The sequence below is a fragment of the Dama dama genome, chromosome 10 (genome assembly GCF_033118175.1).
Source record: "Dama dama isolate Ldn47 chromosome 10, ASM3311817v1, whole genome shotgun sequence".
In the NCBI taxonomy this organism is placed as follows: domain Eukaryota; kingdom Metazoa; phylum Chordata; class Mammalia; order Artiodactyla; family Cervidae; genus Dama; species Dama dama.
Genome location: NC_083690.1, coordinates 25,714,537 through 25,739,974, shown reverse-complemented (window position 1 = coordinate 25,739,974; position 25,438 = coordinate 25,714,537). Strand labels below are relative to the sequence as shown.

The following is a 25,438-nucleotide window of genomic DNA, read 5'->3' as shown; positions in this document are numbered from 1 at the left end:
GACTTACCAGAACCGGCCACCCACAATAGGATTAGGCAGCTCACTGGGAACACGAGTACAGAGAGAAGCCGCCCCATCGGGAGATCCTACAGCGCCTGCTGGGAGCAAGTAATCGGGTTAGCGGGTTAGTGGTTTAGCACTGACTTGTGATCTCCCAGTCCCATCAACCCGAGGGCAGCTTTCAGAGCTCACCTCCCTCTAGATAGGACCCTCCCCCGGCCAGCAACAAGCCTCCCACACCCCCCAGAGCTCTGCTTACAACCAGTAAACACAACACACCCGCACAAAGCCCAGAGTCAGAGCCACAGAACACCTGTCCCAAGAGATGCTTCTTGAAAAAAACCCCATGGCCTGTTAAGTTTGAGCAACCCCTTTAGGCTTCTGCAAATTCATAATACACATTAACATGTGAAGGTTCCGATAAATCTCACAGTAAAGGAATCTATCTTTCTATCTTTCTTCATTTAACCCAAGGCTTACAAAATTTATTTCCAGACCTAGCCTTCATTTGTGTGTGTGTGTGTGTGTGTGTGTGTGTGTGTGTGTGTGTGAGAAAACCCCAATTAATCTCTGGAGCAGTTTACAGTTGCTTGAAATATACCTTGGAGATGCCAGTCTTTAATTGTCCAGCCTTACAGAGCTAGTTAAATAAATGACGGTCCCCTTGCCAGGAAGTATTGTGTTCTGTGCTTAGTCACTCAATCATGTCTGACTCTTCGCGACCCCATGGACTGTAGCCCACCAGGCTCCTCTGTCCATGGGATTTCCCAGGCAAGAATACTGGAGTGGGTTGCCATTTTCTTCTCCAGGAGATCTTCCTGACCCAGGGACTGAACTTGCTTCTCCTGTGTCTCCTGCATTGTAGGTGGATTCTTTACCCATTGAGCCACCAGGGAAGCCCCCATGAAGTATTAGGCAGCCACTAAAAATGACGCTGCTGAGTGTGTTAGATTTACTACATCCATGGCTTAGTTCTTCACTCCTCTTGTACCCATGCAACTTTGGAGTCCCTTGGACAGCAAGGAGATCAAACCAGTCGATCCTAAAGGAAATCAACCCTGAATATTCACTGGAAGGATTGTTGCTGAAGGTGAAGCTCCAATACTTTGGCCACCTGATGCAAAGTGCCGACTCACTGAAAAAGCCCCTGATGCTGGGCAAGATTGAAGGCAGAAGGAGGAGGGGACGGCAGAGGATGGGATGGTTGGGTAGCATCACAGACTCAGTGGACATGAATTTGAGCAGCCTCTGGGGGATAGTGGAGAACAGGAAAGCCTGGCGTGCTGCAGTCCACAGGGTCGGACATGACTTAGCAACTGAACAGCAACCACCTTGCGGTGCTCCGACCCCATCATCACTCGGGGTAGGGTGCTCTCCCCGACCCCTGAACCCTGGCCTCAACTATGTGACTAGCTCCAGCCAGTAGGACATTAGCAAAAGTGATGCACAGGGAGACCTGCTGTTGCAGGCCCACTGCTTGGACAACACGCCTGGGCTAGACTCTGGGAGGATGCTGACATGCCACAGTCCCAGCAGTGTCATGCTGTGTTAGGCAACAGGCGGCCACCCCACTTGGGAGAGTGAGGTCACTTGAGTCAGGTCAAGATCAGCAGGGCTGCCAGGCCAACTGGAGGCTGATCTTGGATGCACGAGTGAGATCAGCTCAGCAAAATCAGCCAAGCCCAGGTAAGCTGGCCTACAAACTTGAGCTAAAAAATGTCTCCTGTTACACGCCCCTCAAGGTTTTGTGGTTAGTTGTTACACAACACTATTATTGTTCCCCTCAAGTCATTACTCCACCACCCTGACTTCTAACCCCTGGATCACTTTTCTGCTGTTTACACAAATGGAATCGTGCATCACCCCTAGTGTGTTAATGACACCCCATAACCCGTGATCTGTTGTTGTTCAGTCACTCATTCATGTCTGCCTCTGCAACTCCATGGACTGCAGCACGCCAGGCTTCCCTGTCCTTCACCATCTCCTGGAGTTTGCTCAGACTCATGTCCATTGAGTCGATGATTCCATCCAACCATCTCATCCTCTGTTGCTCTCTTCTCCTGCCCTTAGTCTTTCCTAGCATCAGCACCCAATCCGAGATTGGGGAATAAAAATTAGAAAATGTGGTTACCCCAAAGAAAACCTAATTCAAATCCCCCCAAATCACGAGGCCCAGCAAGAACCCCTTACGTACTGAAATCTATTCTTCCAGATCTGTTCTATAAAAACTGGGAGATAAATATAAATTTTATTTACCAAAATAGCAGCACCCAATACATGCTAAAGCTTAAAATTTAAACTTACTACATCCTTTAACATCATTCCAGGCCACTAGATTCCCAACAGTTAATTAGTAGTATTCCATTGTGTGGCCACTGTCAGCTTTTAGCCCTTATTTATTATGTTTATTACTTTGTTACTATAAACAGCGGGGTTTATGAGCCCTTCCTTGGAGAACCATCACCATACATTTCTCTGATTATTTCCTTAACTTTAAATACTTGCTCTGTCGCTTGGGACAGAGCAAATTGCTTAACGCCCCTGTTTGTTGGTTTCCTAATCCATTAAGTGGGGCCAATACACCCCATTTCACTGGGATGTTATGAGGATTTTTTACAAATTAATTAATTAACTAGGCTGTGTAGAGTCTTAGCTGCGGGCATACTGGAGTTTCTCTCTAGTTGAGGCATGTGGCATATGGGATCTTATGCCGTCCAAGGATCGAACCTGAGTCCCCTATATTGGAAGGTGGATTCTTAACCTCTGGACCATCAGGGAAGTCCCTGTTGTGAGGGTCCTTGTTGTGTGGAGTCCTCAAACAGTGACCTGAACAAAGTAATGGATCCAGTATTGTCAGCAGTTATCATCACTAAGAAAAGCGCTCAGAAGCCGACTCCCCAGGGGTCAAGGAGTTTGCAATTTCCTCCCACCACTCCTGGCGCTTAAAGCCAAACACCCTCTCAGAAGCAATAGACTGGGATGGCTCCCCTGGCTTGACTGAGAGCACCCACTCCTCCACCCGCTAGCCCCGCAGCGGTCTCTAGGTGGGGGTCCCATCTGAAAAAGCAGCTGCCAGGCCTCGGGCTGCTTCAAAGTTCATGCGCCATTAAGAGAGTTACCCTATCTTTCAGAGTTTTGGCTCCTTTTACTGCTCCTTGGAAAAGATACCAAGATCAACCTCACAGGTATGTTGCAAAGAGGAAGTGAGCTGTGTACCTACAGCGCCTGGCACAAAGTCGGGAGCACGAGATGGCCCGAGTACCTCGCCAGGAGCCCCAGGCTCCGTCGGAAGCTTTCCAGTGACTGTGTCCCACTTGAAATCCCTCCCCAGCCGGGCCCAATCTCCCTCTCCACCTGGCTCCGCCTCCCTCTCTACTTGGCCCCGCCCATCTGAACTTGGCCCCGCCTCCTCTCCACCTGGCCCCCACCCGCACAGGCACTCCTGTCCCACTGGACACCTTCACTTCCTGCCACTCTTCAATCACACCAGGAACTCATTCTCACCCCCAAGCCTTTCCTCTCCCTATCCTTCTCATTCATTCTTGCTCACTCTTGTCTCCCTCTCATGTATTCATTCATTTATACATTTATTCATAATGAATAAACGACCCCTTAATACTCAGTTAAGAAAAGCAAGGACAGTCACCAACATAACTACAATAGAACCATCAAAAGCAGGCAGTTAACAGGGATGCCAGCTAACCCACAGACCCTATTTCCTTTTTGCTAATTGCCCCAACGATGCCCTTTTATGCCTCTGAGGACCATGCCATCCCAGCACCCAGGGCTTGGCTTCTAAATACTATTCTGCACGGACAGAAACCAGAGCTCCTCGGAGAAACAGCTGACTCTAGGAGTGGGGAAAGTACAAGAAGAGCTTAGAATTCTTGTGCCAGAAAGTAAGGGCGGGCTCCAAGAATGATGAAGACCTCTCAAAAAGAGCCAGCTAGAATGGGTGTCCACTGGCCAAAACAGGCAAAATTGGAACCTCATAATGAATCTTTTAGAAACCAACTGTAACCCTTAAGAGGTAAAATAGGGGTACAGAAGTCTAAGGTGATACAGATGAATTAGTGGGGGGAACGGACAACTCTGTTTCACCACAGCAGCCTCCAAGTATCTCCCCACAAACTCATATTAATTATTATAAGTTAATGAGTCAAATACTTATTAATTAACTATGCATGCATGCTAAGTCACTTCAGTCATGTCCAACTGTTTGGGACCCCATGGACTATAGCCCACAAGGCTCCCCAGTCCATGGGATCCTCCAGGCAAGAATACTGGAGTGGGTTGTCATGCCCTCCTCCAGGGAATCTTCCTGACTCAGGGATCGAACCAGGTCTCTTAGGTCTCCTGCATTGACAGCCGGGTTCTTGACCACTAACACCACCTGGGAAGCTCCATTAATTAACTTTATAACTTTAGATATTTTGTATACAGTACTTTATATATGTGTGTGTATATATATATACATACATACATATATATATAATTGTATAGAACCTTATACACAGAAACTGGCAGATACCACCTTAATCAAATGTTCTGTGTTGACATGGCCAGGGACAAATCAAGGTCATGAGCTTTCGGAAAACAATGCTCTTGGAGGAACACAGCATTCCTTCCCTGGGGTCCTGTCCCCAGTTCACGAGTCACATGGAAACGTGGAAATGTCAGACAAGCCTACTTGAAGGGTGGTCTGTATAGCAAGTGGCCTGTACTCTTCAAAAAGTGCCCTGGGGCGAAAGGCAAGGAGACTGGGAGACGTTCTCCTTTCAGCTGTGTGTCTATCATCCCAAGAGCCCAGACAAGAGTATCGTGTAGGATCAAGCTCCTAGTACTTAGGACAACGCCTGTGCTAGGAAAGCATGTACAAAGCATGTGCTCAGGAAAGTCTGTCGAATGAATTCACTTTGGACATGATCTGGCACGCTGATGGGCTCAGCACAGGGCTGGAAAACTTTCCCTAGGGGAGACTTGGTATCCACCTGAAGTCCCAACTGGCCTTCCTGGCAGAGCTGCCGTGAAGACCAAGGAAGGAGGGATGGGAGTGGGGTGGTAGGGCTGGTTTCCGCTGCCTAGTCCCAGTAACCTTCCCTCTCGCAAGATCACAGAGATCCACAGCATCCTGCGGCAGAGACGGCAAAGGGGTCATTCCAGCCCAAATTTTGAATAAAGAGAAACAGAGAGCTCCAGACTCATGTCCAGGGGCACACGGCAGAAGGCTAACGTGGTGAAGTCCTCTAAAATGGTGTGGGAGAGCAAAGCAAGCCCCTCTCACGGAAGAATTAACTATGACATGTACAGTGGGCTGGGTGTTACCTCTTTGATCTGTTTTGGAGGGCACATCCAGACATATGTATGTTCACACACCGACCCACATACGCACACCGACTGGTTTCATAGAGACCGTGGGTGTTTCATCTCAGGGGAAAATGCAAGATGTGATATGCACATTTTCACACGGCACAGATGTGGTGGCAACAAGGGCTCTCTGAGCATCACAGGGAATGGAAGGCAAAGGTGCAGAGAAGAAAAGTAATGAAAAGGAATAATTAGCAAGCGATCAAGCTAAGGCACGTGGCAAGAGGAAATAATTTCAAGTCCCTACCCTCCATTGTGGTGTTCCTGATATTGGGGTTGGGAGGGGTATCACAGTGGCCTGCCCAGTTCAAATGCCGACCCAAACAGGGGTGCCTGCCAATATTCCATTTCTCACATGCTGCCGTCCAATTTCTGCTTGTACTCCTCCATGGACATGGTGCTCACGCCCAGGTCATTTCTGAGCAGAGCCTGACTGCTGGAAACAGCTTCTTTATCCTAACCAAGCATTTGTGTAAACAGAACCCTGCTTGTCAAGTATTCACTTGACCCTTTGCCAAGTGCACTAGAGTTATTACTTTACTGACAGCCTGAGAGCCCTGCAAGATGGGTTGTTATTCCCACTTTCTTCCCAAGGGAACTGAGGCCAGAGAGGTCAAATAACTTGCCCATCAGGGCAAGTTAGAGACAGGGCAGGGCAAGGGTCAGAATCCAGGTCTGCTGGCTTCTGAGCCTAGGTACCTTCCAATATACCAACTCCTTCAACTTTTCCTAGAACCACAGACTGAACCCAACAAGATGGAAAGAAATGAGCCAGGAAGAGTTGGTTATTCTGCTTCTTTCTAAACATTTTACGTAGATTAATTCAATAATCAAAACAGCCCTTCCAGCTAAAGCCATATTAACAGAGATATGAGAGCCATGGCCAGGGAGGTGACAGTACCCAAATGTAACTGTGCATCCCGTGGGAAGGAATCCTGCTGATTTGAAGCTTGTCAAGAGGATGACAGCTGACACAGAGAGGGCTCAAAAACCCCAGGGGATCTAGCAGGCCCTTCCCTAAAGGGCTCTGTGCTCCCACCTCCTGCAGCCTCATCATGCAGTCAACAAACATACAATATTTACCCCCATATTTAAACAAGCCAAGTTTCCTGGAGTGGGTAGCTATTCCCTTCTCCAGGGGATCTTCTTGACCCACAGATTGAACCCAGGTCTCCTGAAATGCAGGAGCTACCAGGGAAGCCCTAAACATTATGTGTGTGTGTGTGTGTGTGTGTGTATATATATATATATATATATATATATATATATATATATATATATTCAGTTCAGTTCAGTTCAGTCGCTCAGTCATGTCCAACTCATTGCGACCCCATGGATTGCAGCACGCCAGGCCTCCCTATCCATCACCAACTCCCAGAGTTTATTTAAACTCACGTCCATTGAGTCAGTGATGCCATCCAACCATCTCATCCTCTGTTGTCCCCTTTTCCTCCCACCTTCAATCTTTCCCAGCATCAGGATATTTTCAAATGAGTCAGCTCTTCACATCAGGTGGCCAAAGTATTGGAATTTCAGCTTCAACATCAGTCCTTCTAATGAATATTCAGGACTGATTTCCTTTAGGATGGACTGGTTGGATCTCCTTGCAGTCCAAGGGACTCTCAAGAATCTTCTCCAACACCACAGTTCAAAAGCATCAGTTTTTCAGTGCTCAGCTTTCTTTATAGTCCAACTCTCACGTCCATACATGACTACTGGAAAAACCATAGCCTTGACTAGACGAACCTTTGTTGGCAAAGTAATGTCTCTGCTTTTTAATATGCTATCTAGTTTGGTCATGGGGCTTCCCTGGTGGCTCAGACGGTAAAGCATCTGCCTGCAGTGTGGGAGACCCGTTCGATCCCTGGGTTGGGAAGATCCCCTGGAGAAGGAAATGGCAACCCACTCCAGTACTCTTGCCTGGAAAATTCCATGGACTGAGGAGCCTGGTAGGCTACAGTCCATGGGGTCGCACACGACAAGAGTCGGACACGACTGAGCGACTTCACTTCACTAGGTTGGTCATAACTTTTCTTCCAAGGAGTAAGCGTCTTTTTATTTCATGGCCACAGTCACCATCTGCAGTGATTTTGGAGCCCCAGAAAATAAAGTCTGTCACTGTTTCGATTGTTTCCCCATCTATTTGCCATGAAGTGATGGGACCGGGTACCATGATCTTCGTTTTCTGAATGTTGAGCTTTAAGCCAAATTTTTCACTCTCCTCTTTCTCTTTCTTTAAGAGGCTCTTTAGTTCTTCTTTGCTTTCTGCCATAAGGGTGGTGTCATCTGCATATCTGAGGTTATTGATATTTCTCCCGGCAATCTTGATTCCAGCTTGTGCTTCATCCAGCCCAGCGTTTTGCAAGATGTGCTCTGCATAAGTTAAATAAGCAGGGTGACCATATACAGCCTTGACATACTCCTTTCCCTATTTTGAACCCATCTGTTGTTCCATGTCCAATTCTAACTGTTGCTTCCTGACGTGCATACAGGTTTCTCAAGAGGCAGGTCAGCTGGTCTGGTATTCCCATCTCTTTAAGAATTTTCCACAGTTCGTGGTGATCCACACAGTCAAAGGCTTTGGTATAGTCAATAAAGCAGAAATAGATGCTTTTCTGGATCTCTCTTGCTTTTTCGAAAATCCAACAGATGTTGGCAATCTGATCTCTGGTTTCTCTGCCTTTTCTAAAACCAGCTTGTACATCTGGAAGTTCTTGGTTCAGGTACTATTGAAGCCTGGCTTGGAGAACTTTGAGCATTACTTTACTAGCATATGAGATGAGTACAACTGTGCGGTAGTTTGAGCATTCAATATTTAAAACAGCTCTATGAAGTAGGTACTATTATTTTTTCTCATTTTCATATGAGGAAACCAAGGCTCAGAAAAGTTTGGTGACTTGTCTGAGGTTACGGAGAGGTGACAGTCCTGGGATCTGAACAGGGGCAGTCAGGATCCAGAGCCTTGGCTCTTAACCACTCTCTGTGTTTAGACGCCAGAGTCCTCAAAGCTTTGGAGGTCACTGACCCATCTAAACATCCGTTGCAAACTCCAAGAACTTTTCCTAGAAAAGTGCACACATTTAATTTTGCATTCCATCTTAGTGGTTCACACAGAGGTTACTTGAGCTTGCCTGCATGGGTGCTAAGTCACTTCAGTTGGGTCCAACTCTTTGTGACCCTATGGACCATAGCCCACCAGGCTCCTCAGTCCATGGGATTCTCCAGGCAAGATTACTGGAGTGGGCTGCCATGCCTTCTTCCAGGGGATCTTCCCAACCCAGGGATCAAACTCGCGTCTCATGTGTCTCCTGTACTGACAGGTGGGTTCTTTACCACTGAATCACCAGGGAAGCCCATTTGAGCTTACTGAAGCCCAAGTAAGGACTCCGGGTTGAAGGCCCTCCTCTAGGCAATGAGCAGTGTTTGAGAATCTTTGAATAAGGTCATGTCAAGATTTTTTCCAAAACCCAGTTTGGAGGTAGGGAGAACAGTGGAATAAGGGGAAGCCAGCAGTGGGAGGGGCAGTGAGCAGTTACAACAAACATGAGTCACCCCATCTTGCACCCCAATCTTGCCATCTTGCACCCCATGTTGCAGCCAGAGTCATTTTAAAATTGGAAACCAGGCCATAATCTGCTCACTTCACTGGCCTCTGGCTCCTGAAAGATGTCTTCACTCAGGGTGGGGGGAGCACAGAGCCCCAAGGCTTCACAACCCATCCAAGAACAGAGTCTCTGACTCAGCATCAGATCCAAGCCCCGGGATGCAAACAGCCAATCCCAAAGGGCACACGCTGTGTGATTCCATTTATGTAACATTCTTGAAATGATCAAATTATGGAAATGGTGAATAGATGAGTGGCTGCTGGTGGCGGCGGGAGGGGGTGGCAGGGAGGGAGGGAGGGAGGAAGGGAGGGAGGGAGGTGTGGCTATAAAAGGGCAACATGGGGATCCTCGAGAGAAAAGGACTGCTCTGTGTCTCACTGTGGTCATGGAGACAAAAAACTAGACACGTGATAACGTTAAATTAATAAGAATCAGGCTAACAAAATGAATAAAAATAACATGTGTGTGCGTGCTTGCCTATAAACACATGCAGACAAATAGAAGCACAACAGGGGCTATCTGAGGACGACCAGGGGATTCTATCAATGTCAATATCTTGGTTGTGATATTGAACTACAGTTTTGCAAGACATTATCACCCTTCGCAGAAAGAGTATAAGGGACCTCTCTGTATTATTTCTTACAATTTTGTTGTGTTGTTGCTTAATCGCTCAGTCACGTCTGACTCTTTGCGACCCCATGGATGGTAGCTCACCAGGCTCCTCTGTCCACGGGGATTCTCCAGGCAAGAATACTGAAGTGGGTTGCCATGCTCTCCTCCAGGGGATCTTCCCAAGCCAGGGATGGAGCCCAGGTATCCCGCATTGTAGGCAGATTCTTTACCTTCTGAGTCACCAGGGAAGCCCTCATTCTTATGATAATTACCATAAAATTAAAAGTTTAAGAAAATGCACATACAAAAAAATCCCAAACCACCCAAATCCCCCTAATGATCTGGGTCCTGAGACCCCAGTACCACTCCCTCCTATTCCTGCCCTCTCTCCCCAGGAGCCTTTCATCCCAGTGGCCCTCTGAACACCGATGTACTCCTGTCTCTTTCCTCCCTCGAAGCCTATACATCAGGAAACACCATCCAACGAGGGCTCCTTCTGCGACTTCTTATCTCAGCACCTTGTTTATTTCTGTCATACACTTATCACCATCTCTAATCATATCACTGAGGTTATATGTGTGAATGCTCATTTTATTTCAGGATGTGGATGGCAAAGATACAAAGCTTTGGTGACAAAAATGTTTTCAGCCTTCCCAGATCAAAACACACTGTGAAGAAAAAAAGCAAGCAAGCAAAAGATTAGCAAAAAAGTAGCAACCTGCATTCTAGAAAGTGAAGGGCCTTCATATATAAAGTGGCCTTACAAATCAATAAAACAAACACAGCTTTGAGAAAAACAGCTGTGGTTACTGCTTTGTCCCCTGTGTCTAAACAATGCCTGATGTGTACACAGTGTGTACTCATGAAACATCTATTAAATGTTGGTTAAAATTCAACCAAAGTGAAGACAATAATCTGTTTTTAAACATGGAGTATGTATCAAGCCTTTGCTCATTCCAATTGCTATGCATATATAATGCTTATTATGTGCTTGTAGGACTTGGTTCTAAGTGCCTACAACATACTGAGCAATTTAGTTCTCACAAGTACTATTAAAATCTCCAGTTAAAAAAAAAATCTTTTTATGTTATTTCTTATTTGAATGACATTTATTTTGGTCATCTTCTACTAAATTCAGCTGTTTTCTTTTTTCTTATTTTTTTGGTTTCATTTTAATTTTTAAAGTTGATTTTATTTTTTAATTGAAGAATAATTGCTTTACAGAATTTTGTTGTTTTCTATCAAACCTCAACAGGAATCAGTCAGAGGTATACATATGTCCCCTCCCTCTTGAACCTCCCTCCCATCTCTCTCCCCATCCCACCAATCCCCATTTTAATGATGAGGCCACAGAGGTGGAGAGGTTAGGGCACTTGCTTGTGGGCACAGAGCTAGAATCTGAACCCAGGCAATCTCACTCCAGAACCCATGCACCTAACCACTGCCCCTCGAAACACAGTTCCTGAAGCCCTGGCATGCGGCGTTACCAGTCCCGCTGGCCAGAGAGGAAGCCTGAAGCCTTGAGAGGGCAAGTGACAAAGCCAAGGTCACGGAGTTAGGAAGCAGCAGAGTCGGGGGAAGCCTGAGCCAAGAAGACAGCAGAAGCACGCAGAGTGTGCCGGCGGGAGACACGCTTAACTCACTCTTTTGATCAAATGTCAGAAGCCAGCAGGGGCGTGGGAGCCACCCGTCCTGAGCCCAGCGGGGTGCACAGGCCTCCTACTCCTCTTCCCTCTCTTGGCTGCAGACCCAGTGGAGGGAGGGGTGGCGGTGGAGGGGGTGGATCAGGGGACAGGATACAGCCAGCCCGTGACAAGAGGCACGTGCAGAGAGAGCCCAGGACAGCAGGGCCGCGGGGGGCCCTCCCCCGGGAGCTGCTGACCCCTGAGACGCCACAATCTGAAGCCGGCCGGCAGCTTCCCTTGCTCTCTGGGGCAGCTGAGCCGGTCTGGCAGGGGGCCAGAAGGGAAGGGAAGACACAGCCTTCCCAGAACTGCTGCCCAGCGAGGGTTCCCGGAACCAATGGCCGCATCAGCTGCCCCACCCAAAACAGAGGCTGGCCAGGCCAGGGCTCCGAGGTGACCTGGCCTCTGCCTGCCTGCCCCACTCCCAACCCGAGAGGGGAGGGGAGGGGGCGCTGCTGGAGGGCTGCCTCTGCTGCCACCAGGAGCAAGAACCGGATACCTCACCCAGGAGCCTGCCAGGCTCCCTGTGTACCTACTGTGTGCTCCTGTCCTCACCAGGCTCTCCATGTACCTACTGTGTGCTCTTGTCCTCACCAGGCTCCCCATATACCTACTGTGTGCTCCTGTCCTCACCAGGCTCTGTGTGCCTACTGTGTGCTGCTGTCCTCACCAGGCTCCCCATATACCTACTGTGTGCTCCTGTCCTCACCAGGCTCCCCGTGTACCTACTGTGTGCTCCCGTCCTCACCAGGCTCCCCGTGTACCTACTGTGTGCTCCCACCCCCACCCACTCGCCTGTGCCCCAAGTATTCTTTTTTTTCTTTCATTTTCATTTATTATTTTTGGCTGTGCTGAGTCTTCATCGCTGCTCGGGCGCTCTCTCTAGTTGCAGCAAGCATGGGCTACTCTTCATTGTGGTGTGTGGGCTTCTCACTGTGGTGGCTTCTCTTTGTACGTGTGCGGGCTTCGGGACCTGTGGCACACGCGCTTAGCTGCTCCGCAGCATGTGGAATCTTCCCGGACCAGGGATTGAACCTGCATCCCCTGCACTGGCGGGCAGAGTCTCATCCACTATGCTACCGCGGAAGTCCTGCCCCATGTATTCTCGTTGCACTTGCTTTCTTAGCACTTACTATCTGCCAGCACCCACAGATGTGGAAAAGGACTTCATTCATTCATTCACTTCTTCCTCCTTGCCTTTAACAAATATTTCAGCCAGAAGAAAAGTTACTGGAGGGTCGGGGGCACAGAGGTGAGACTATCAAAGGCTCCCTCTGGCCGGGGGGGAGGAGTCAAGGGCAGAAGCAAGGGCCCCATGAAGAGGCCACTGGACTAGCCCAGGTACTAGGTGTCAGGTGTGCCAGGGTTGTAGGGCAGAAGAGGTAAGAATGGGTTAAATTCTAGATCTGATTTGAAGGTAGAGTCAACAGGCTTTGCTGACAGAATGGAGTTTGAGGGCTGGGCCACAGAAAAGGGGATTAGAAGGAGTAAAAAAAAATGATTCCAAGGGACTTCTCTGGTGGTCACAGTGCTTAAGAATCCATCTGCCAATGCAGGGGACGTGAGGTTGATCCCTGGTCCGGGAAGATCCCACAGTGCCGTGGGGCAACTAAGCCCGTGTGCCACGACTACTGCAGCCCACACTCTGCAACAAGACAAACCACCGCAATGAGGGGCCTCACTGTGCACCGCGACGAAGAGTAGCCTCTGAGGGCAGCAACAAAGACCCAGCACGGTCAATACATAAACAAGCACATAAATAAATAATTCTTATAAAGTGACCCTGAGGGCTTTGGCCTGAGCCATTGGAAGGACGGAGGTGCCACCCACCAAGATGGAGTGGACTGAGGTCAGGCACCATCAGATACGTAGGAGGCTGTGAGGATGGAGTTGTCAGTGCCGAGAGGCGGGGAAGGTCCCCATGGTCCCACAGGGTCGGTGGGGGTGGGCAGCGTGGGTAAGTGAACAAGAATCCCCCAGGGGAGAGGCGGTGGTGTGTGGAGAGGAAGGAAGAACGTGCCCCAGAAGGCACGTGGCCACGCCAGGGCAGGGAACCTGCCTCACCCTCTGTAAGGAGACAGCTAGCTCAGTGCTCGGCACAAAGCAGGAACTCCATAAATGAGCGTGTGTACTTGACTTTATTCCTGTTTTTACACTGATACAGTGCTTCCTTAGAGACAGGCGCAGATCTAGGATGCTTAAGGACCCCTGTGAGATGAATACAGTGATGAAACCCATTTTACAGTTTCTGAAGGAGCCTAAGAGAAGGAGGGTGTGGTCCGTTTCCCATCCCACAAGACAGGCCCTGGGCTGCAGCGATGGGTAAGGGTCACTGAGGATGAGAGCAGTGTAATCATCAGGGCTGGAGGACAACACTGTCTACCACGGATGGTAAGCGATTCAGACCCCATCCCCAAGACAGTAGGGAGCCACTGAAGGCTATTAAGCAGGAGGGGAGCTGCTTTCCAGAAAGTTCACTCTGACCTGTGTGTGAATGACCGCAGGAGCAGCTGACAGAGGAGCGGGTACTGCTGGAGCTGCAGAAAAACAGGCAGCACCAGCTCTGTCTGGGAGGTGGACATGGCAGAACCTGGTGATGCCTAGTGGCTGGGAGCTGGGAGCGGCAGGTGGCCTTGGGCTGGGGCATGGGTGGATGGATGGATGGTGGGAGGATGCCGGGAAGAGGTGCGGTGTTGGTGAGTCCAAATGGGTGATGGACCCAGGAGGCATCCAGGAGACAGTATGTCCTAGCAGCCTGGAGCTCAGAGAGAAAGCTCACGCTGGAGGAGACAGGTTTGTGGGTCATCAGCTGTAGCTCAAACCCAGGTTTGCTGTGCAGAGTAAGATACAGCCGCATCTGAGGGGCAGGAGAGGGCTGGTAACTGTGGACCTCTTTCACGGGACTCGCTTGGGCCAGACTCCCAGAGTGAGGGTCACCATCTCAGGGACGGGCTGGCATCCTACTCCAACAGACACTTTATGTCAACGTGGACACTCAGGTTGGCTGTGGACACACTGAGTCCAAGTGTCCACAGGAGAGGCATCTGGGTGTCTCCACCTAGCATTCTGGAAGCCACGTCCATCCTCAGAAGGTACCAGTGCCCCCCAGGAAGGAAGCTGAGACTGAGGGACCTGCATGCAGACATCGCCTGCTGAGGCCTAACGGCCAGCCTCCATCACTCTACAAGCCCTTCTCCTGCTTCGTGTCTCTGCCCGCACTTACTCCTCATAGCTTATCACTCACGCACGCCTGCTGTGCACGGTCCAACCCCCCTCCCCCCGAGAAAGCCAGCTCCTACAAGGCCAGAGGTTATGCCCACCCTGTTCGCTGCTAGAGCCCTACAGCCTAGCACAGGGCCTGGCACACAGCAGGGGGTGTTCCAGAGATACTTGCTGAATGGAAGAATGAATGAATAAATGCCCCTGGCTGTGTGCAGTGAGGTCTGGCCAGCCAACCCTGATGGAGGCAGGGATCCAACTCCCAGAACTGGTGTTTTCTGCCTTTCACTGCTGGATAAACACTGACCAATCCAGGCTCAGAGTCTCCTTGAATACCCCGATGCAGGCACCACACAGATCTTGGCCATCCCAGAGGGGAGGAGGGGGCTGACCTCCCAAGAGCTGGTAATTGAGGCATTATCATGATTAGTGCTCACTGCCCTGAGACACAGATACAAGATGTCTGGAGCTCTGGATGCTGATTAGATTTTGGCCGTCTTAGTGATAGTCACGGCTCCTGGTGCACCTCCTTCCTAAGGTCACCAGAAGTCACCATGATTTCCCCCAGTTCCTTGAGTCTTTAGAGATCAGGCCCTGGGCCCCTCTGCCCATAGGCCCACCCTTCTTCCCCAGCTGAGGAACATGGAGGGTGCAACTATTATCATTCCCTTTGTAGACAGGGGGAAACTGAGGCCCAGAGAGGTTCAGAAACCTGCCTGAGGATGTACAGCTAGTCAGCGGTGGGCCTGGGAAGTGAACCCAGATCTTCTGAGTCACAGTACAACACCTGGCCTACAGGAAGCAGCCATAAATTCACTCTTTTTATATGCCACTCTGCTTTCTTCTCCCAGCAAGCCCCGTGTGGAAGATGTGGTCAAACCTCCCTTGCACAGAAGAGGAAACCAAGGCTCAGAGGGGTTCAGTAATAGTTCCAAGGAAGTGATGAGATAGAATTTGACCAGGATTTCCAGGTGGCGTAGTGGTGAAGAATTTGCCAGTCAATGCAGGAGACACAAGGGACGTGGGTTCAATCCCAGGTAAGGAAGATCCCCTGGGGTAGGAAATCGCAACCCACTCCAGTATTCTTGCCTGCAAAATTCCATGCACAGAAGAGCCTGACAGGCTACAGTCCATGGGATCACAAAGAATTGGATATGACTGAGTGCACACACTGTTTGCCCAGCCCTTGCAAGGAGCATGTCTCAACAGTGACCAGGACTTTGCCCCCTAGGCAAACCTTGGTCTGCAGACAGGTGGGGTTGGGGGTGGGGCTCTCCTTGGAGTTCTTTCTGTTGTCTCATCCCTAATCATTCTTGGCCTGGTCAGGGAAACCCGTCAGTCCTGTGGGGCGACCCATGTGGGCAGGGACCCCAGAGCACCTAAGACATGGAAGCTTAACTCAGAGCATGGCTCGGCACAGACTGACTGGGAGACCTCAGCAAGCTGGGGTCCTTGGAGACCACAGAGCCTCAGTCTCTTTATCTGTGAAAGGAGAGCAGGACCACATTGCCTCCTGGGGTGGTTGAGGAGAGGCAAAGGGACCATGGCTGGCACGGCTGGGCAGAGAGGCCTAGGGCAGGGCTGATGGAACAGGTGACAGAGCCCATCTCCCAAAGCCAAGTGACCACTCTGCAACCCTGAGTACACGGCAGATGCCGGGACACACAGATGGGGTCTCAGAGTACAGGCTGAATGAAGGAAGCTGGGCTTGGAAGGGCGATATGTGCTCCATTTAGATAAAGCCCGAAAGGAGACAAACCAATCTTGGGGTTAGTGATTGGGATAGTGTCCTGGGAGAGGGTGGGGTGGGAAAGAAACTTCTGGGGGAGGCGCCGGTCACGCTTCATTTCTTGATCAGGTGATACGTGCTCATGTTTACTTTCTGAAGCTGGGCCCTCACCTGCATGTACATTGCAATAAAAAGGAAAAGGAAAAAAAAAAAAAAGGATGAGATGGAAAGGAAGAGAGCAGAGGAGAGTGTATGAGGTGATCAGGGTATGTCAGCGAAGGTCCCAGAACAGCCAGTTCTCAGGGCTGGTGGATCCCCCAAAACCCTGGAGTCCACAGCTGTTAAGACCGCAGGTCCCTCGAGGCCTTTGCACAGCACCATCAACACTCTGGCTACTTGCCCCCAATGACGGGGCGCTCACTCCCTCTGGGGGCAGCTTCCAGCCACCTCTCGTGGCTACAGAGAGTCACCTCCCCCAGCGTCAACTCAAACATCTAAGAGACTTTCAGACGCACGACCTCAGAGAGTAGAGAGGGACAGTGGTGAGCGCATGTCCAGCCCTACCAGGCAGCCGCCCACCACTCTGCTTTACACCACATACGTGAAGGCCTAGGCATCACTAGGACTCTCGATTTTCCACAAGAAGCTAGAAATCCAGATTTTTATGTATATTACTTTGATTTTTAAAAACCACACACCACATTTGTGATCCCCTTTGGCTTACAACCACCAGTTGATGTCCTCATGCGGTGGGGGGTGGGGGGGGGGTGCCGCAGGGCGGTTTGTGTGCTGAGATGTCAGGACCCCCAAAAAGAGGAAAGGAGCAATAGGTGAGACCCCCTGCACCTTCCCTAAGCTCTGGCACCCCCAAACATTCCCTTCCTTCTGTCCCTCTGGGATGCAGTTGTTATGGTGATGAGAGGAAGCAGGGCAAGAGGCACACCATCAGCGCCTGCTCTTGTGTGGCTGAGCTGCAACACTTTGTCAGTGAGCAATTCCAAAATTTTGCAATCCCCACTGCTTTCCTCCTCAGCGGGGGCAGACAAGAGGAGGTCAAAGAACAGTCCTTACAGCCTCCCCGCCCTGCCCCACCCTCCCCGATGTGCCATAGGCTCCCCACTTCCCTTGGGCCATTTCCTCTGCTTCTGGGTGCCCTCCACCTACGCACCCTCACAATGTTCCTGGCCAAACTCTACCTCTTTCCTCTGCCCACTTCACAGCTCTGCCCGTCTCTCTGTCCCAATATCCTCTCCATTCTCATAAAGGGTGAGGCATGCCTGTCATTTCTCTGTCTTTCCAGACTAAAAGTCCTCCAGGGCAAGGATTGTGTCTTACTCATCCTGTCTCTTTGCAAACACGGGACTCAGCCAACCAATGCCTGCGAAACTGAAGCTGTCGGCTACCTCATCATGGGTGAGTTCCTCCCTCCAGGCCTTTGTACATGCCATTCTCACTGCCCGGAATGCTGGTCAATATTTACACCCAGTGACTCATATGAGTACAGGTATGTTTACAAGGTCTTTCATATTCACTATGTTATTATTTTCACAAAAACCCTAGAGAAGGGCAAAGCAAGTCATATCCCCATTTTATGGTTTAGGAAATTGAGGCCCAAAGAGGGAAAATGACTTGCCCAAGATTGCTGAGCAAGTGAGTTGCAGAGCTGAGACTAAGATGCAAGTTTTGTTTTGCTTTTTTTTTTTAAAACTCATCTGGGTACCAGAGCAGCGTCAAAAAAAAAAAAGTCCGACAACTTTAGAGGGGAAGAAAAGAAAACAATTGGAAAATTAGTCAAGGAAAATGCAAATAAAGATAACAGGTATAGAAATATTATTGTTGTTCTTGTTTGTTGTTGTTTAGCCGCCAAGTCGTGTCTGACTCTTTTGTGACCCCACAGACTGCAGTGTACCCGCCAGTCTCCTGTGTCCATGGGATTTCCCAGGCAAGAATACTGGAGTGGGTTTCCTTCTCTATTTCCTTCTCCAGGGGATCTTTCCGAACCCAAGGATCAAACCCGTGTCTCCTGCATCGGCTGGTGGATTCTTTACCATTGGGTCCTATTAATACTGAATAAAATGGATTTCAAGACATCAAAGTATTAAAAGAGAGAAAGGTAGCTCTTTTATACTGATAAAAGGAGCAACTCACCAGGAAGGTGTAAAAGTCATGAACTCTCTTCTATTCATACGTTCTATTTACACGCACCAGAAAACAAAGCTTCCAAAAACAAAGCAAAAAACTAAGGGCTTCCCTGGCCGGCCAGTGGTTAAGAATCCGCCTTGCAGTGTGGGGGATGTGGGCTGAATTCCGGTCAGGGAACTAAGGTCACCCGTGTCTTGGAGCAACGAAGCCTGTGTGCCACAATCAGTGAGCCTGCATGCCACAACGAGAGCGCCTGGGTGCTTGTGCTGCGACGAAAGATCTAAAACTTGATATAGCTAAATAAATATCTTTTAAATGACACAAAAAGCTGACAGCAGGTCAAGGAAAAATGAACAGAGCTCCCGTGATAGTTGGAGATGAAGCAGGTAGAGAAAGCTACATGAAAAACATGAAAAATACAAATAAGATAATTAGTAAACATGACCTAGATAGATATATTTTTAGAACTTTACACCCAGCCAGAAATACACATCTTTTCAACTACGAGAGGAACGGACAAAAAAGACTGATCAGAAAATCCTACAAAGAAGATCTTGACAAATTTTCTATCACTGATGTCATAGAAGCTACAAATATTGACCACTATGCCACAGAAATCAACCACCAAAATATAACTTAAAAATTCCATCCACCTTAAAAAACTATAAACATAGAACAATTTAACCGAAAAAGAAATTATAAACTATTTCAGTAGTGAATGACTTTGTGTAACAAAAACTGTGTAATAGTCATAGCCGTACTTAGAAAAAATTACAGCTTGAGGTAGATTTATTAGGAAACAAGAAAAACTGAGAACAATTGTTAGCCACAAACAAGGAGTCTCAGAAAGGAAGAAACCCTTATTGATAGCAGCTCATGTAGAAGAGGGGCTTCCTGGGTGGCTCAGAGGTAAAGAATCTGCCTACAATTCGGGAGACCCAGGTTCAATCCCTGGGTTGGGAGGATCCCCTGGAGAAGGAAATGGCAATCCACTCCAGTATCCTTGTCTGAGAAATCTGATGGACAGTGGAGCCTGGTGGGCTACAGTCCACAGGGGTGCAAAAGAGTCGGTCACTACTCAGTGACTAAATAGTAGAAGGGAATTCTGGAGGATTTAGCTGACAAATCCAATACCAGCCCCAAGTGGTATGTGGCCACTACAAAGTAGGACTGCGGGTGGTATCAACAGAGGTATGGGTTCCAGACCAAGGAGGTGATAGTCTCCCTCCTTTCTGACGGGGGCAGGCTTTGGGAGAGGCAATGGTTTGTATGTGGGGCTCCGACCAAGTGGGTCATGTACAAAGCCATTTGAACAGGAAGAATGACAATGAATTATGGCTGTGTTGTCTGAATGAGAGAACCATTAAGGGGACTTCCTTGGTGGTCCAGTGGCTAAGACTCCATGCTCCTAATGCAGGGGGCCCAGGTTCGATCCCCTATCAGGGAACTAGATCCCACATGCCACAAGTAAGACCTGGTGCAGCCAAATAAATAAATACATAAATGTTTTTTAAAAAGAAAAAGAGAGAACCATTGGACTGGATTGGAGGGCAATGTCTACAACCTCCAAGGAGCAGAACAAAAACTAGAAAGTGAAAACTCCTGGAGAGCTGAGCTGGCTAACTCCCAGGAAACATCTTCTCCTAGTTAGAGCTGTCCAACAGCAGGAATCTGGCTTCTAGAAGGCCTACTCCCCAGAAGCAAGACTGCTGGGAGGCCAGGGGCGGGGGTCGGTCTGCGGGCTTGGAAGGCTGCCCCCGCAGAGGACTGGCATCCCTCCTCTCCCTCTCCGGAGAAGTTCCATTTCCTCTTTTAAAAAGACAAAACACTTTTCTGGCTGTTTCAGGAAACCCTCAGCCTTTCCACAGTTCTCCAAAACAGTCCTTGGTGACTACACTCCCTTATTTCTAACCAAGAAACCTGGTTCTTTTAAACTCTGTTCCGTGGGCTGGACGGCTCAGAATAGTGGTTAAACTTTGCATACTTTTCCAGCCCCGGATTTGAAACCAGATTCTGCCACTTCTGAGCTGCGTTGCCAGATTAAGTCTTTTCCCTGAGCCTCAGTTTCCTCCCCAGGGAAATGGGGAGACACCCATGCGTCTACCTGCCTCCATGTACCACAATGCCTGATGGAGGAGTCGGTCCCCCACTGCCTGCACCCCCACTGTGTCCCCTCTGCTTTAAGGTGCCCTCCCTGTCTGCCATGCTGGGGAGGATGCTCACCGGCAAAATAATCTGTAAAATGATCTGCACAATGATCGGATCACCTGTGATCTCGAGCCTGGCCTGACCACGTGCACAAAGGTTATCCATGGCAGGTAAGCACTAACAGTGGATGGTGACAGGTGGGCCTTTAGCATTTGAATAGTTTGCATGATGTGCTTAAACACAGTAGTAAAAGCTGAGGACCCTGGAGTTGTCGGATTCACAGCTGTGTGACTCCCAGACAAGTTACTAAATCTGCTGCCCTGTCTTTTTTTTATATATCTGGATAAGAGCAGTTCCCACCTTGTATGGTTTTGGCACAAGATGAATGAGGCAATGCAGCTGTCTGGCTCCCGCTGGCCTTTCTGACCTCTCTCCCCTCCCCTCTTCCCCTTGTTTCAATTCCGTCCAACCACATCAGCTTCCCTGTGCTGAGTCAGACATACCTCAGGGCCTTTGCATTTGCTGTTCCTTCCGCCGGGATCACTCTTTCCCCAGATATCTGCCTTTCTATTTCAGGTCTTAGCTCAAAAGTCACCTCCTCCACTAGACAGCCAGCCCCACGAGGACCCTGGCTTCTGTGTCAGCTGCTGCTGTGTCCACAGCCTCCACACGCTTGCTGAGTTGAGTGCAAGCAGCAAGCCCCACACAGGCACTTGAGACGGCAGGCGTGCCTGTCACTTTTAGCTTTCCAAATGGGATCTGCAGGCCGGAGGCTGTTAGTCCCTTCACAGTCCTGTTGCTCAGAACACCTCCTCCTTTTCAGGAAATCTGTTCCACCAAACCCTGGAGGGCCAGGCTTCTCCTCCCGTCACCAGGATCTGTCTCCTCCCTCTCTCCTGGAGGGAGAAGGAGGGGGACTCAGACACCAGCTCAGAGGGTGAGCTTGCCCAGTGAGTCATAGCTCCCACGCCTGCTTTGGTGAAGATCTGGATTTCTTAAGTGCCAACGAGGAGGTGAAGAGGCCTGAGGGGGCCCCAAGAATGAGAATGAGTCAGTCGGAGGCAAACCCGAAACCTCAGAGGCATCACCACTTCTTGGAAAGGCACAGATGTGCGCATGTAGAACAGTGCACCCAGAGTGGGGGCAAGTGGCAGGCCCGGAAGTGGGGCCAGTGGGCTGGACAAGACCTTTTCTAGCATCCTCTGTGGTTTCCTCCATCTGGCCCACTCCTCCAGGGCCCCTTGGCCTTCTAAATGTGCCTTCTCAGAGAGGCTCCCCCAGCTCCGCCCGCATCCTGCTCTACTTTCTTCTGAGCACTGTCTCTATGGGACACGACACGACACTGCAGAAGACATGTCCTCCCGCAGCCCAGGCGCATTTCCAAATTCAGAATTACTCAGATTAGAGAAAGGTCATCTTGTATAAAATATACCACCCGTCATAAGGATCCCTGCCCCGCACGGGGCCCGAGGAGCACCCCGTGATCAATCACATGTGCATCTCTGCAGCAAGACACACGAGCCTTCACACCATGGGGAAGAAATGAAGACTCCAAACAGCCTAATGTTTAGTTCATGTCAGGTCTTGCTTCCAACTGAGTGATGAGAACACTTCCGGTTTTCAGAGCTTGTGGATTTCAAATGCTAGGTAAGGAGTGACCCACTCCAGTACTCTTGCCTGGAAAACCCCATGGACGGAGGAGCCTGGTGGGCTGCAGCCCATGGGGTCGCTAAGAGTCAGACACGACTGAGCGACTTCACTTTCACTTTTCACTTTCATGCATTGGAGAAGGAAATGGCAACCCACTCCAGTGTTCTTGCCTGGAGAATCCCAGGGACGGGGGAGCCTGATGGGCTGCTGTCTGTGGGGTCGCACAGAGTCGGACACGACTGACTCGATTTAGCAGCAGCAGCAGCAGCAGAGGAGTGTCGCTCTGTGCGTGTGTGTTTGTGTACCGCTTGTTTTCACAACTCGAAGTCAAATTCCTGGAGGACGAGGACTCTGTGCCAGTCCTCTGGCACCTTGCCTGGCATGCGCATGTGTATGACTAAGCCGCTTCAGTCGTGTCCAACTCTTTGTGACCCTATGGACTGGGTAGCCCACCAGGCTCCTCTGTCCAGGGGATTCTCCAGGCAAGAACACCTGGGAAGCCCTGCCTGGCACACAGGTGCCCAATAAATATCCGAAGAAGAAACGAATGAGAAAGTCGGGAGCTGGATGTGAAGAAGTGACTCTGTCCTCACTGGGGAGAGAAACAGCAATCACAGAGCCATGGGCAAGGTCTCTCCAAACAATCGTCTCACAAATGCTGCCCCTCCCCCCTCCAAATACCCATTTTACTGACAAGCAAACTGAGGCTGAGAGGTTAAGCAACTTCCTCCAGATCCCACAGACAGGAAGAGCAAGTTCACAATTGAATCTGGGGCCCCTAACTTTAAACCTGTGCCCTTCTCTCGGACTCAGGCTCAGAGAAGCAAGGCAACAGGGAATACAGCCCATCAGATGCAGGGTCCCGTGGTCTGTCCAGGACCCCCCGCCTCCACTGGGGTCCTCCCATCCACATTCTTAACAGGGCAAGTTTGGACAACGTCTAGGCAAGCCATCAGCCTCTCTTCTAGCCGAGCCAAGGGAAATCGGGTCAAACAACTCTGGGCATGTCTCTGGCCCTAAGGAATGCTCCCAAAGATGTCCCTTTCAGCCACCCCAGCAGACTGGCATGATGGGAAAGGACACAGGTTGGGAAGGAAAGCAGGTTCAAATCCCTCTACCTATCACTCCCAGATATGCAACCTTAGGCAAGGCTACTGGCACATCTCTGAATCTTGGTTTTCTTACCTGTAAAATGGGTGGGTAGACTCAATGTCTGGAGAAGGCAAAGGCACCCCACTCCAGTACTCTTGCCTGGAAAATCCCATGGATGGAGGAGCCTAGTAGGTTGCAGTCCATGGGGTCGCTAAGAGTCGGACACGACTGAGCGACTTCCCTTTCACTTTTCACTTTCATGCATTGGAGAAGGAAATGACAACCCGCTCCAGGGTTCTTGTCTGGAGAATCCCAGGGACGGGGGAGCCTGGTGGGCTTCTGTCTATGGGGTTGCAGAGAGTCAGAGACAGCTGAAGCAACTTAGCAGCAGCAGCAGCCTCAATGCCATCCAGTGGGAGTCATTTATTTGCTTAACAAATACACAGTGCTTACCGCACACCAGGCACTGTTCTGTATGCCTGACGCTTATGAATTCAATTCATCACTACAAAAGGTGTAAAGTAGATATAATAATTTCACAAATGGGGAAACTAAGGTCCTGAGACAGTGGCTCCGTAAGAAGTAGCACACGGACATCCCTGTTCAGTGGTTAAGAAGCCGCCTGTCAGTGCAGAAGACATGGGTTCGATCCCTGGTCCGGGAAGATCTCATATACTGCAGAGCAACTAAGCCTATGCACCACAACTACTGAGCCTGTGCTCTAGAGCCTGAAAGTTAAAATGAAGGTGAAGTTGCTTGGTCCTGTCCGACTCTTTGCAACCCCATGGACTGTAGCCTCCCAGGCTCCTCCGTCCATGGGATTTTTCCAGGCAAGAGTACTGGAGTGGGTTGCTAGTAGCCGCAATTACTGAGCCCACACTCCACAGCCACTGAAGCCCGTGCGCCTAGAGCCCGTGCTCCGCTATAAGAGAAGCCACCACGATGAGAAGCCCTCACACTGCAACAAAGAGTAGCCCCTGCTCTCGCAACTAGAGAAAGCCCTCGCAGCTCAGCCATAAATAATAAATAAATAGAAGAATGATCAGAGCCAGCATTTGAACCTGGGCGACCTGGCTCCAGAGTCCATGCTCTTAACCTCCAAGCTATACGTCTTGACAGGTGACAACAGACAGGAACACTGACTGTGGATGTATTGTGTGTTGGAAATTGCGCTAGGGAGATTATAAAACATGATGTCATTAACAACTCACAAAAGCTCAGTTTTACAAATGTGAGGAAATGAAACACCCAGGGGGCTTGTGTCTCTGGCTCCACTCCCAGGTGCCATCAAGGGCAGTGGGCATTTGATCCTGAACTCTCTCCTCTGAACTCTCTCCTCCATCCGGGGGTAGGGATCGGGGGTGGGGGACGCTTGAGAAAAGGAGGTCCAGGAAAGGGTCTTTCTTCTCACATCCCTGATACTTCATCTCAGCTCTTTTTTTCTGGATCTGAGCACCAGGAAATTGTGAATGCCTTCGGGGACAGTTCCTGTCTGCCTGGGCTTTCTGCAACCGTGGGCTTTAGTTGTACAGATTTCTGTACAGTAAAGTGCATCAGTCACTGAGTCACTGCCCAGAATTTGGAAATGCTCAGGTCATCCTGGACCTGCTGGGAACTGAGTATGTTGTAATCCGGGCTATAGGCTAGTGCTTCTCCCTCCCTGCGAACTTCCCAAAGCCTCCCCCAAGATTTGACTCTAGATATCCAGGGTGGGGGTCCAGGAATCTGCATTGTGATTTTTATGGTTCGGGCAAAAGTAAAACACATTGGCCTACACTCCTCTCATGGCATGCAAGGCCTTTCATGACATGTCCCACCTTTCCATCCATCACTGGCTTTTCCCCCTTTCCCCCCAATCCCTGCACGATCCCTTAGCCTTTATCTATGCTGTTCCCACTGCTCAGCATGCTGCTGCCTCTCATTCTACATCTACCAAGCTCCCCCACTTCTCTCCCGGGGCTGGCTCACAGGTCCCTGCTCCATGAAGTCCGTCCCATTGCCTCATGAAGGTTGATCACCCTCACCGTATGCTTCCTCCCTTTCTCAGAGCTCCCCCCTGCCCCCACAGCCCCTTCACCCAGGGGGAGCTCCTTGAAGGCACACACCAGCGCCCTGAACAGCACTCAAACAGTGCCCAGTGGGAGCCCAGTGAGGGCGAGTGAGTGAATGAATGGCTGGGGTAGGTCATC

At 49.8% G+C, this 25,438-nt stretch overlaps 1 protein-coding gene across 8 annotated transcripts in view; it reads right to left on the bottom strand.

Annotated features, from left to right (window-relative positions):
• Window positions 1-25,438, bottom strand: part of IL4R (interleukin 4 receptor) — a 73,601-nt gene that overhangs the window by 23,646 nt on the left and 24,517 nt on the right. For 3 of the 8 annotated variants that reach the window (XM_061153057.1, XM_061153060.1, XM_061153059.1), the window contains exon 2: window positions 8-95. In XM_061153057.1, the coding sequence (XP_061009040.1) occupies window positions 8-95 (88 nt within the window). Of the gene's footprint in view, window positions 1-7; window positions 99-11,227; window positions 11,348-21,010; window positions 21,036-25,438 lie in introns of those variants that run through there. The other 5 variants (XM_061153061.1, XM_061153058.1, XM_061153063.1 and 2 more) reach the window with 4 other exon arrangements.